The 14,015-nt window shown below is 38.2% G+C and overlaps 1 protein-coding gene and 2 long non-coding RNA genes across 3 annotated transcripts; 2 read left to right on the forward strand and 1 right to left on the reverse strand.

Annotated features, from left to right (window-relative positions):
- Positions 1 to 4,548: 4,548 nt before the first annotated feature.
- Positions 4,549 to 12,407, reverse strand: LOC116929093 (neurochondrin homolog). Its single transcript, XM_045178408.1, has 10 exons — positions 12,267 to 12,407; positions 9,396 to 11,415; positions 8,685 to 8,872; positions 7,097 to 7,310; positions 6,992 to 7,033; positions 6,596 to 6,933; positions 6,454 to 6,534; positions 5,033 to 5,101; positions 4,926 to 4,965; positions 4,549 to 4,861 (listed from the first exon to the last, which is right to left on the reverse strand). Exons 1-10 carry the CDS (start codon positions 12,405 to 12,407, stop codon positions 4,692 to 4,694), a joined length of 3,303 nt encoding a protein of 1,100 aa, XP_045034343.1. The 3' UTR covers positions 4,549 to 4,691.
- Positions 7,300 to 8,406, forward strand: LOC116929114. Its single transcript, XR_004397623.2, has 2 exons — positions 7,300 to 8,039; positions 8,140 to 8,406. It is a non-coding gene; the product is annotated as an uncharacterized LOC116929114 (long non-coding RNA).
- On the forward strand, positions 11,541 to 13,679 carry LOC123475554. Its single transcript, XR_006650896.1, has 3 exons — positions 11,541 to 12,045; positions 12,132 to 12,225; positions 12,277 to 13,679. It is a non-coding gene; the product is annotated as an uncharacterized LOC123475554 (long non-coding RNA).
- Positions 13,680 to 14,015: the final 336 nt, after the last annotated feature.

Raw genomic sequence — 14,015 nt, forward strand, 5'->3', positions numbered from 1 at the left:
GTCGGTAAGAAATAATCGAAAGAAGCAGAATTTATGAAGTTGTCATTTAAGGTTTATTTTTGTTAACAGATATCATACAAAAAACATTGATTGCATATAAAATATGAGATGTAGAAAACTACCCCGACTGATTTAGTTATCCGGATATATCACCAAAGGCGTAGTTAATACATCGATACTTTTCACTACAAATTCAAAGTACCTGATCGCCAATTAGGATTTTGGAAACCCTTTGGAAGAGATATTATGATAGAGCTCGATTGCCCTAAGTGTCCTTTTCGGAAAACACATAATTTCTCTGCCGAAAAAATTAACTACATAACACACGACAAACCTATCACAAGTCAACAGTAAACAAAGCCACAAAAAAACAAGAAATCGCAAACAATTTTTTTTTTTTAAATACCACAGATGTGAAAAAAAAAAGCAAGGAGAAAACTTCGGACACCCTTTTAACTTGCATCAATGTTTCTTTCCCACCGAAATGGCAACTTCCTGTTTGGATTCACCATCAATCTACAAATAAGAAAAATGAATTGGTAAATTTTCTTGATAGCACATTTAAAATAGCGAAATACCTTGTCAATGGTGTTGTTTGACCTAGCAAATTTCGTTTCTAACAAATATCCATGAAATTAAGCACGAGATTTAAGAGCACTTTGCCATATTTTGATTGGTGTATTTTAAACATACGGTGGGAGTAACCTCGTCAACTGATTTTACTATGTCTTAACCAGAAAATTTGTCGGAGAAGTAAATACATAAACAAAATTCGTTCATGTAATTTCAGTTCTTCAGTTATGGAGAATATCTAAAGCAGGAATAGAATATGATGAAATAAAATAACAAACAATTCCCACCTTGCAGATGCCCAATATTCGAAGCTAAGAAAAACGTATCGTCATTAACACCCAAACTTTCTGACGTGATCGAATCACATGCACCATAGCAAACAGGCGCAAGTAGAAAGATCCTTTATTAAATTAAACTATCTAACCAAAGTCATGTACTTCATGAGATCAAAAGCAGGAAATCTCTAACAAACTTCCTGTTGTTGACCTGTCCAAGACATACCCAACTTATCCAAGATAACCTTATTAATTTGGCAGCCTCCAAAATCAGAAAAACCTGCAGAAATCATTGAATATAAGTCACCAATATTGTAACATGTAATTGTTTTTGACTATTAATTACCTGTTAAACACTGCAATACTAAGAATTGCACCATAACTATCCAAGATTCAACACCAATGAACTCTGCAAAAAAAGAAGTCCGGTTTAAAGCACCAGCCTATCTAGTAAATGAAAATCACTTTTTTAGAATCAAAGGAAGTTGTTTTAATTTGAGATCCTCTAAAAGAAGAAAACCTTGCAGAAAAGACATTGATGTTCAAGGATTAAAACTTGCAATTCATGAAGAGTTTACCACACGAGTGACCAACACAAAAAAGGGATCAACTTGGGTTGCTAATTGTTGACAATTAACTCAAACCCATGTCTGTAACTCACCACCCCAATACTGAAATTAAAGAGAACAAAAATACAGGAATGTAGAACAATGTAGTAATAATAGATAATACCGTGAGTCTCATAATTTTGGGAGATTAGTATAAAGTTCCTTTAATTTGAGATACCCTAAAATAAGAACACCTTACAAAAAGATTAATGAATATGATGCTCAAAGATAGCTTGTAATTCATGAAGGGTTTACCACACAAGTAACCAATACTAAAAAGGGATAAAGTACACCATCACAAGATGTGCAACACCAATATTCTAATCAGACATACCTAACACATACCACAGACTAGGAGTAGACACGACAATACAATTCACAACTCGCTGATGTCCGACATAGCAGTCCAAAATAATAAGGAAAATATTTTATCAGAACACATTTACGTGTCGTACGGTATCAGGGCACATCGTATTTGAAACCACATTCTTGTAAATGAACTTGTCAAGTATAGATTTCAACCAACGTTGTGAATAGTATTTTTTGTACTCACACAAGCGAAATTTAAAGATTCATTTACAGATCTAGTCAGAAGCTAAACTAAATCAATTTGTAGACTTTTACATACCAAGTAGAAAATCTAGTCAGAGGAAATAAAGAGACAACTATTCGACCAATGGAATACTTACATACTGCATCTGCGAGAGTATGGAACCAAAAGACTAACAAAAATGGTAGAAGTCATTATATAAGCTTTCTTTGAATGGCCGCCAGGCAGCGAATGCCATGTTGCATGTTGGGTGTTGCCAATGTAAAGCTTTATATATTTTTATACTTCTAAAGTGTAAATATAAAGCTTTATATTTACACTTAAAGCTTGTATATATATTGTAAATATATTGTATATATATTTTAAATATATTGTATATATATTGTAACATGTTGACAACACCCTAGTTGACTAAAAAAAAAGTGGGTTAAACGGCATTCCGTAGTTTTTTACCTACTTTTAGAGATTATCGGTTCACGGTTGGGATTATATTATGGCAATCCGTTTTACCAGTAAAAAAAACTTTTTTTTTTCCCTTTTTTTTCCGTAGAGCTGAAGTTGTTTTGCAGGCGTTACTACTCCTGGTGTACTTCATGGTCGGGCCGTATGAGTGATTTTCCGTCTGGGGGGACTGCCATCTGTTGACAAATGAGTTTCTGCGTGGAGTGAAACAACACACCCGAAAGAGAAACGGATCAACAAATATGTTGCACTACAGTCACTTAAATTTCGATTGTTTCAAAAATGGCTGATTTGAGGAGAAAATGATGATTTGACCACAGATAAAGAACTTGGTGGTCTTTATCTGTGATTTGACATTTGACCACAAGCCTTATCACCTTAAAAAAGACTGAATGCTCTGATTACAATTTCTAAGACAAGATTCTTGAAAAGACTTCTGAAATGAAAGAATTTTTGATAAATGTTTAAATGATTTAAACAAAATTTTGTGTCACAGGTTTGTTGCTGACTGTTATAATCTACATAGGATTGCAAACAATGCGGTATAAGTTGACTAGGGGGTTGGTTAACATACTACATACTGAATTAGGGATGCTGGGTATTGATAACGAGCGATGCATGCAGAAAGATACTCGCAGAAACCATGTTTTACCGTTTTATCTAATAAAAAGTAGTATGAAACAATACTTATTTTATTTTGGTGGTCCCCAGAAGTAGCAAAGGAACAATATCTTCTTGCCTTTTCCTGGTGTTAAAATATATTTTAAGAAACGAAGAATATTTAAGCCAATCTTAAGTGTGTATCTTTTTGTTTTTCAAATGTCAAGATGGCTTACTAGCTAGAATAAGGGGTATTATTATTTCACTGGCTGGGCTCTCAAACATCAACATAGGAATATTTGGCTTCATTCAAGATGGGTTTTCCAACAATTTCCTCTTCTTACGTTACTGTCAAAGGCAAAATTTAATACAAGACACCTAGGGGCCAAAAGTGAGATAGATTCAGTACTAACACAGCTGGCATTGTTTTCATTAAGTCACACTTGTTGCAGTTATTTACATAATAACAAGGAATGCATTCACCACAGTAGTGGGTCCATGGTTCCGTCTGAGCTACAGCAGATGAAGTAGACTTGCTCATCCAGGCAATATTCTTTTTGTATAACCATTAAGTTGATCTTGTTTTTCCTCTCAGTAAATATGCTTTGCTTCACTATGTAATCTTTCTATTTAAATTTATAAAAGAATTAGTCAATATTGACATAGAATTACCCTATACTGGAAACTGCTATAATTTATCGATTCCGTCTTCTGTTTTCGTTTTCTTTGGTACTCATAGCCATCTAGCGCTCGAAGTCGTACTTACGTAGGCGTTTGTTGTTTTGAGATTTATGTGATGAAATTCATCTACATCCCAATAAAAAGAAACCCAGGTTTAAGCATGGTGCAAGCGTCAAACTAACTAAATTCAGAATTGAAGATTTTAGGATCTCTTTTTTGTCCCCATTTCTCTGTATTTGAGTTTTTTTTTGTCATGCCAAGTATTGTTTTCAATCATCAAAATTCATGAAAGGCAACTTCATGACAACCAACTTGTCCTGTTGACAGACCTGAGACAAAGCATAAATGGTCAATTGAGGCAGGGTCTCCCTCTGCCTTGGTTCACGGCAACTTTAGAATGGATTAGTTTGCCCCTCAAATATAGTAAAACATCCGTTTTTATTTTCTAGGTGTTCACATTCTGCATCTTCCTAACTTTAATTTTATTCTTGGTTGAATTTCTTCAACAGTACTTTCAGCATATTGTGCAGAATTATGTCCTTATAATTGACGTGTTTTAGTAATCGGGTCTAATGTTGATACATTATAATTACTTTACTCTTTTGGGAATCGATTACCGATCCTTCAACTTATCACGCTAATGCTCTATTTTTGAGTCACGAGTGATACATACCTTCCATTTATTTATGCGTATGTATTACTTTCGGCACTTTTTACTTAGTGATTTATTGCCCTGGGACATTTTACGAAAAGGTAGAAAAACAGCCTGTCTATAGGAATTGAAGTGTCGTACCGTAACTTACAAAAAACTGGTTTATTGTAAATTATTTATTTTTTTTTTTTTTTATGTTTTTGAACTTAAATTCTTTGAAGTATTTTTTAAATCTTTAAAAGAACAAATTATGCTGCAGCAACTTGAGCACGCAACATGTAACTTATCGTTCACTCGGGCAGTTTCTCCACTAGGTGAATGTAGAAGGCAGGATCTGAAATTTCATCCAATTGCTTAAAATCACCAAAAACAGTATGTTTGCAAGCCTCTCCAAAAGCTTCTTTGAGTAGGCCTTTGAACTCATCCAGACGATGCGGATAATATGACAAACGAAACGACTCTGCAGATATAATTAGAAACTGGTCAACGACAAAAAACGGTCTTACACGTCAGTAAATTTTTACCATGTTCAATTCCCATGGTAGGAATGTTCATAATGTAATCCTGGATGTGTACAACATTTTTGATTAACTTACTCAGCTTGTATACCAATTAGCAAAATTTGAGTTACCATAGTGACCAAAGTAGGTCGCCCGTTCACGTTCAAAACCGAAGTTTTGATATCAACTATATGGTTGCTCTAAAGGGAAATTAAATAAATAATAAACTGATGTTTGCAACGCAGATTGAACAAAAAGCTTTTTTACGTTGTAGTAGATATTCTTAGCTGGTGTTGCACAATTATTGAGAATATAATCATAATTTCTATGATCAATTAAGAGCAAACCCCCTGGCTTGACACAGCTTGCAAAGTTAGCAATGGCAGTTCTTCATTGAACAATTGGGATTTAAAATAAAAGTAACCCATAATATTTTGTAAGTTTAACAAGTAACCTTTGATTCCTTAAATCTCCTTCAAAGTCTGGCAAATGTGCAAATGAATTTCCAAGGCATATAACAGCATCAAATCCTTCTTTAAGGTAATCATTTCTGGAATCTAGACAGAGCCAATTGGCTTCTTCGACAACTAAAGGTATTTTCCAATAAGCAACAGAAAAAAGAATAAAAACAGAGAATGTTAAAGTTTTACCCCATTTATCGAAGGCTTCTTCTTTACGTCTTTCCCATCTCTTCTTTAAAGCATATTTTAGCATTTTATCAGATGCATCAATTGAAGTAACTTGAAAGCCTTCTTCTAGCAACATTATTGAATCGATCCTTTTAAAACATTAACACCGAAAGACAATTTGCTATTTAAAACATGCAGCTAACATGCAACTGCATATTAATAATACCCTGTGCCACAAGCCAAATCAAGCACAGTGTGGCATTTCTTCTCTTTCAAAAGAGTGGTGATGAAATTCCTGTAGTTTTCAGTCCTAGAACTCTTGTCTCCAATGTAAACTTCCCAAACTCTAGCAGCTTTGCCATCAGCATATTGATCTCTCAATCCTTCCGCAGCAGTACCAAGAGACCTTGTACGATAAACATTATCCACCATTTCCACGCTAATCGAACATTAGAATCCATAACATAATAAGTAATTTTGATCAATTTATTAAAGTAATACATACAGTCAGGACAGCGCAGCTAATCGGCTTGGTGTTACACTCTCTACTGAGAAATCGAGTCCGGCGCACTACGCAGTTGGTTTTGTATTTCAAAAAGTACTTGGGCTGGCGCTGGTCAATAGTTCATCTGCTAAATATGGCGATGTAGGATGGTCTAGTAAGTAGGTTAAACACAGAATAAGAGACATTAACTTTCTCTTTTTGGCCACAGTGCCATCTAGTACCCATCAATCCAGACATCTTATTTTCTTATTTTTTTAAATTTCAGAAGTCGAATGCCTTAAAATGGTTTTGAACATATCTCTATACAAGTTTTTATAGATGTATTAAGAATTCAGATAGAGTTCTGCCCAGAAAAATCTTGCTTCCATAAAAATTCATTTTTGTAGGTAGGACCGCTATCGCAGTTATTTTTACACACGTAGATAAGTAGAGTCCCCCAGTCTACACCTCCTTGAGAAATGCTGTCCAGCTGCAAATAATTCAGCATCTGAGGCATGATCTATACAAAAGAAAAATGAAACGTTTTTTCGTTATGAGGGGAATCAGAAATTTATATTCACCTGAAATTCAAATCTTCGTTCAGACCCGCAGTATTCACAATCAGGAACCGAAGAGGGTGTGTTAGAGTCCGACACCCACAGAGGAGTTTCTCCCTTACCATACCGAAGAACTTGATCTGGATAGCTATCGATTTTCTCTTTGAATTTCAAAAACATCTTGTCCTCTTGAATGTCCGCGACTGATTCTTCCAATGACTCAGTGATAGTCTCATCATCTTGAAAGGTGGGATTTTTTGCTTTCAGGATTTTCTCAAATTCTTTAAGTTCAGTTTCATCTGAGCTTGAAAGTTTACTAGCTTTATCCTCAATTTTTTCATCCTCAATAATAATTTCATATTCTATAATCCAATGCGTAATTTGTAGTAGTTGAATAAGAAAATTTAGAGAAAATAGTACCTGGCAAAGTAAACATAGAATCTTCTCCCTCCACTCGTACCGCTTAAATGAAAATCTATAAATTAAAACGTATATCAATGGTGGAAACTAAATTAAGGAACTTACGTTCTTTGCATAACATTTTGTGACCATTTTTCCAATGTAACACTTGGTGATCTTTTGTACAATAATTAACATTTCTGCACCCTCCACATAACTTGGTACCCAAGCAACCACATACCATGCATACTTTTGTGAACTTGCTGACCACAAGATCTTTTTTCCAATCAGGATCATCTGGTGGATCTATAGGTGGATAAAATTCATTCTCCTTCGCCAGCTGGGAACGAAAAACCACAAAGTTCTCATTTGAATTCTTCTTGTTACAAAGAGGGGCAGTGCAGAAAAATATATAGATTGTTCTGTGGTAGCATGTTTCTTTAATAACTCTGGTTCCTGCTTCATCATCATCATCAGGAGCATAGACTTGGGCCAAAAATGTAACAGGTTTTTGACAGCACCTTTAAAAGATTAATATTTTAGCACTACACATAAAAATTATGTTGATTCTGTATGTGACTTTGAGTGTTATGTCTGGGAATATTATATGTAGAAAAATTATAATTTCTAATAAAATTTTGCAACACAAACTTGCACAGAAGTTGTTCTGTAGGTGGCAAGTTCTTCAAATCTAACCAAGCTGGCTTTCCACCAACTTTGCTTGGGAAAAATCTACTCTCTAAGCGCCATTTGTCCGTCTTGTCTAGGAACCCTATTGCAGAAATCATGTTATGTTCAACAAGACGAAAAAAATAAACTCCAAATTCATTCAGCCTTGTCTCACCTAACTCGGCTCCAAACTTTTCGTGCACAAACGGTCCGGCCATACCTTAAAATGATTAAGCGAATTTCCTATAGTTAACCCTGTCTTTCTGTTTTATCTTTGTCGTAGATGATCTTGGGGTCTAGTGGACTTCCTACTTTCTGCCACTGATTTGTGGTTGTTATTGATACTGCACTGCACTGGAAACATTCCTTCTACACGTGGGATGCGCTTTAATTCTAGACGGTAAAGTCTAAACAGCATCTTCGGACGAAACTGAATTTCCGACAGTGTTCGTCTTTTGTTTGCTGTTTCCGTCTTTCTATTTGTTTTTATTTTTTCATAGATTGCAATGAGGGTCATTTGTTTTCTACTAAATGGTATAATTCGTCGTGTCAACATGTTATTAAAACACAAAAAACACAACTTATCAACTCATTTTGAGCTTGGAGATAAGGCATCGTCAGGTATCATCCGAAACGGGCTATGAAAGGCACATATTAAGGACGGATGGCAGAAGTTGTAAAAATGTACGAACTTTTCCCCCATTCCTAACTTAAAAAAACAAAAAACAAAAAAAAATGCAAGCTAATAAAAAACAAAAAACAAACAATATCATCTGATTTCTTCTGGGGAGATTCCAAAGATAGGAGCTAGATCCATTAGAGATTCAATAGTAAAATTAGGCATCTCATCGGAGCTCGTAGCCCTCTCCAAAGGATTTAGGGGAATCCAGAACGTTGCAGCCAAACCAGCCAGTTTTCCACCTAGGATATCAGTTTCCAATTTGTCTCCGATCATACACGACTTGTTAGGATGAACGTTGAGTTGCTGACAAGCTAGATGAAAAATTTCCGGCTGTGGTTTCTCGCAGTTCAAGTCGCCACTGACCAATATCGAATCAAAATAGTCTTCAGCTCCGATTTGTGCGATTTTCTCCCATTGAGATCTTGAGGGTCCGTTAGTAATAAGGCCAATAGTATAGTTGTGCTTGCGGAGCGCCGACAACAGGTTTGCGGCTGGCCCATCCAGTGTCATGTAAGTGTAGCGCAGCTTTTTCCAGACTTCATAGACCTCCTCTGCAAAAGATAAAGCAAGTAGGGTTATAAACTATTGCTATAGGAGGTAAAAACAACAAAGCTTTCACTTGAACCTGCTAAATGCTGGTAATCCGCGCCCAGGGCAGAAACCCACAGCAGAATTCTCCAAGCGTCCAGCTCCAGCTCCGAATGATCAGGTCGGAGGCGAAACTGGCGTAGAAAAACTTCACAAGTTTTCTGAGCAGCACTCTCCGTTAGTCTCCATTCCTTCCGTAACAGCAATTTTACCTGGTGGAATAGTAAATGTGGTTAATTGGCACATTAATAATCGTAGTAAGTGTATTATCCTAAAATATTCTACGGGTGCAGAAAAGAAAAATTAAAATCAATCAATTTATAGTCTGGAACGCAGCTAGAGTACGAGCAGTGTAATTGATTCCATAATTTAAGTGAATTACACTATAAAGCAAGACCGAATTAAAGTTGAACGGAGCAGAATATGAGCATTAAGCGAGTTTCTCGTCATCGAGCAGAGCAATCAATTGTTTCATGGAGTGAGTACGACATGTGTGACGTCCGCGATTTTCCAATATGACTGCTCTAACTTTGGCAGGTTGGGCACGTAAAAGGCAGCAGAGGAAATCTTCGTAAGCCGTGCGTGTGTTGGCATCGATGGCTCCAGCTACGATGCGGGACAATGACTTCATCATTTCCTGGGGCCAACCGGAATCGACGATGAATTCAACAATCCAGTCCAATTTGCTCATGACGTTGCTCAGTCCTTGCATACCGAGGAACCAAAGTTCGGCCAAGTCTGGCCAATCTCTTTTATAACGCAACGAAATGACGAGGCTCAGCGAATCACACGACTCTTCGCTATTGTGCGCGTCCCATAGGAAAGATACAGTGCCCTGGATATAACGGAAGGCTGCGCTATCTCCTTGTGCGTATTTCCACGTGTGATGACGCAGTAGGAGGAGACCCAGCACAGCTACATTACCCAACAAGACGATGAAATCCTGTCGATGGACTAAAGGTTGGAGGTTGGTGATGCAAAACTTGAGGAGTTGGGCAAAGACGACGTCGGTGGCAACAAGCTCGGGTTCCAACACGGCAAGATTCATAAAGACCCCGCAGACAAGAATAATGGCCGATTCAGATTCGGGTCGGTTGGCCTCTGCTACGTCTTCTTCTTCAGGTGTCGTGTGGACGTGTAACCAATCGGCTGCAACTGTTGGTTGCAGCGCCAGCCATTTGGAGAAGATGCTCCATTGATAAAGTAGGTAGTCATAGAGAAGTTGAGGCAATTTTTGGCATAACATTATTTTACGGGGAGCATCTTCAGCTGCCAGGTGACAAAAGGCTGGTAGCATGAAGCGTAGCGGATCTGGCATGTCACTGATGGTGCCCAGCTTGCGTTCGTCGTACATCCTCGAACAGACTGTAATAATGAAAGGCAAGACGGCGCACACCTCCTCTTTCATGCTGGAAGTTTCTTCTGCGAGCCAGGAGCCAAGAATACGAATAGAGGCGCAAACAAACTCTGTTCGGCGATCAGTAACAGGAATGGTCCATTCATGCGAAAATTCTTCATCTGTTTGGTGCAAAACGGCCAAAATGGAACCAACCGCTCCCTTAAGAGCGCAATAAGCTTGTTCTCTCTGTTTGGCATCGAAATCGAGAAAACCTTGTGACGTCATGAAAGTGATGAAAAGCTCCACAACCGAATAACAAGCCACCAAAATATCAGCCGATTCTATTGCTTGTTCTAACGTCCTATCTTCCAGCTTCATGCGTACTTCGACACATGCCAAGTTGACAAGTAGTAACAGGAATTGGCGTGGATTAGGTCCGAACTTTAGACCCCATCCGATACCCATAATTTCCAACAGACGTGCAATCAGCTGCAAGGCACTATCTCGTTGCGATGTTCCAATACGGCTGCAAAGGATGCTCTCAAGCGTCAATAGTGTATGCTGAGGCCAATCTTCTTTCTGTAACTCGACGACCGGTAATCGTGGACCGTTGGAAAGGAAGACAGCAAGCATTTTGCAAAGCTCGAATTTCTTCTCAGTCGTATCGCCATTGAAATCATTTGCTAGTCTTTTCACAAGCTGTTTAAACGGTTCTTCGTGACCATCCCAGAGATGTTTGCCTTCTTTTGAGGAAATGTAGACTAGTAATTGCAGAGCCTGGTCATGTCGAAACATTTCTTCCACGTAGACCTCTGTAAGTTTCAGCAAGCACCCTTGGCTAAGCAGTGCCTTTCTTCCAGATTCAAAAAAGGCGATGGCTTGGATGCAAGTGTAGCAATCAGAGACTAGCATTAGATTGTCCTCCATATCTTCAGTGTCAGAGGTACTGACAATGTCTAAGAGAACCGGTATGATACTCAGAATGGAATCAGACTCGACAATTTCTGGCACACCACAAAAGCAACTCACTATGGAGAGTGCTATCGATTTGTAGATGAAGGGTGGACAGTCTTGAGGAACTTCAGTAGATTTAAGAAGTCGATTGAGGAAATTGAAACCAATGGCATCATATAGAAGCTTGAGAGAGTGCTGATCACATTCATCCGCCTTGATCAGTTTGGTTACAACAAAGAGTGAGGCAAACCTGTCATTGTCAGACTTGGCACTTCTCAGGGCCGTTACACAACGAAGGACAGACTCAGGAACTTTCTCTTTTTTACTCATGATTGATGCAATTGTTATCCCTTTTTAAACAAAGGACGTGCACGTATTGTTTGAGCGTAAACTGTCAAGGTTTAAACGAATAGAACGCAATTTCAACGTCTTCCGACTGGCACTTTCTGGTTTCCAAGAGTGGACGGGTAAGATGAAAACAGCCCGTCTTAAACGTTGCACTCTTGTCGATGTGTCGTTCTAAATTTAGAATCTTCTCAAAGGCTGGTTCCACAATAGCTAAAATTAGACTTTTCTGTTGGGCTTTCGGTCGAAAACTTCCCTTCTTGGGGGCGGCAAATTGCTCGGCTATGAACAAACACGAGGGTATAGCCGGGTTCTCCGCGTGTTTTTTTCTCTATTTTCTTTTTCCAACATCGTCTGCTAAACGTCTTTCGGAAATGCAACAGCTGTTTCTGACGTCAGTAGTTTCCCAATCAGGAAAAACGTTAGGTTAGTTGAAAAGGGATAGGCAGTCATTCCTCATAGCGCGTTGCATTAAGAAGAAAAAGTACGGGTTTAATGGTAACAGTAACAGCTGTTTATCCTGTCTTCGCCTTTCATTCGCCACATCCATGAAGTGTAACCCAGATATCTACTTTTTCTGTCAGGGCTGTTGTGGCGCGTTCAAGCGCATGTCATGACAGATGATACAATGAATCACAAACAAGTTGACCACTTTATATTCCACGACAACCAAAGAAGGTAAGGCGTTAAATTTACTTTTTTTTTTTCTATAATCGTACCTCATTACAGACGCGTTCGTCGACAGCTCGAGTTGGAACAAGTGTGTTATCCAGGTCGAAGAAGATGGCATCAATCCTTTGTAGGTTGTCGTGATTGCCAGCTTGATAGAAAGGCGTTGCTGGTGAAGCGGTTGTCTCCATAGTACTTTTCACGGACGCTCGCGAATCACAGTCTGAGATAGTCTATAGTCAAGCTGCCAATACTTATGAACAACTCTCCCTGCCCAACTTCGTCGCCTGCACGTCGGGATCCCAATGACGTCACGTGTTACGTGATAGGCCAAACAAAACAAGCCTTTTTTTATAATTGGTCAACAGGAAAGTGAAATTGTAAAGCAAACGTAGCAATGAGAAAAAAAAATGGGATAAACACGAAGTTGAATCGTTAAATATGACCCAAATTTTGAAGGTTAGGACAGCAAATTTCTAACGAGAAAGCACTAACAATGTTCATTGCTCGGAGTTCTCTCGGTTTGCTAAGCGTATAGCAACTTCACTTCCGAATAACTGCAAACATATTTCGAAAAAAGACGCCTGAAAAAAAAGGGGCGTATTCGATAAGTAAGAAAACAATTGAACTTATTTCTACCCTCTCTCGCTGGACCTTTGCAGACTTTCACTTGATCTTCCACAGGGACAGCTTATAGCCCTAATCCTTGACATTATCTTCTCAATTATCCAAATGCTAACTAACTCAGACCCCCGCTGACCCCGACTTGAATGGTTAAAATAACTAAGATTAGGAATCTCTGATTTTCTAGCTAGCTAACTCATCAGTCCCATCCCAAGGCCAGCCGTTCTACAAATAGAAACGGCCCAACGCAACGAAGGATGCGTAAACAAGAACTGGGGCATCCAATAGAGTTGAATGATTCCGCTTAATCATTTGGTTATTGTGGGTTATCACTGGGCGTCACTTATCGAGCTTGCAGACCAAATCATTAAACTGCGTCAGAGCCAACGTGATTGTAACAACAACAACAAGTTAACCAACGATCAACAAGTGATGACGTTGGCGGAACTTCAAACCCGGATATAGTCTGGTTAAATGTTGGGTCGGCGTACTACCGCTTCATCACGTCCACATTTAAACAAAAGCCTAGGCTAAGCTTACAGTTAAATTATCTATGCCGTTTAAGATAATTCACCGTGTTGCGTTCTGTTACGTTTGTGTGCTCTTTTTTTTGTTTTTTTGTTGTTGCTACGTAACAGAAATCTGTTGCGAAGATTTCTTTCTTTTCAAATTTAATCTTTCTAATTAAGTTTTAGATCTACGTTATTCTTTTTGCCTTTTTAAAAATGTGTAGCTAAATTTTTTGTCACGTAACCGGGCCGTCAACAGCGTGATATGCAAATGATTGTGCCGTTAACGGGCAAACTAAGGGTCGGCTAAGATAAAAAAGATTAAAAACAGATTCTCAAATTATTTAGGAATAAACGGGGAAAAAATTCGTATCGTAGCAGTAAAAGTAGTCTACACACTTTCCTCTCCGGGAGGCGTAAAATGGAAATGTAATGCAGATTAGAGAAGCTTTTCGGATAATAAGATGTAAAAAGAAATCAAGTCGTTTTCCTGCAAATTGGGTGGTAAAAATGGTATCCGTTCATAATCAAAATGCGAAAGCTGGGACCGGACGCCCAAATCTGACAAGGATTGAACTCTTGATGAGAGCTAGTAGATAGGCTATGAAAACGGCTAATTCTTTTTTGATCATAAAAAGAAAGTCATTACTTTACTTGAAGGCAAAC

Source organism: Daphnia magna, linkage group LG8, assembly GCF_020631705.1.
Source record: "Daphnia magna isolate NIES linkage group LG8, ASM2063170v1.1, whole genome shotgun sequence".
NCBI lineage: Eukaryota > Metazoa > Arthropoda > Branchiopoda > Diplostraca > Daphniidae > Daphnia > Daphnia magna.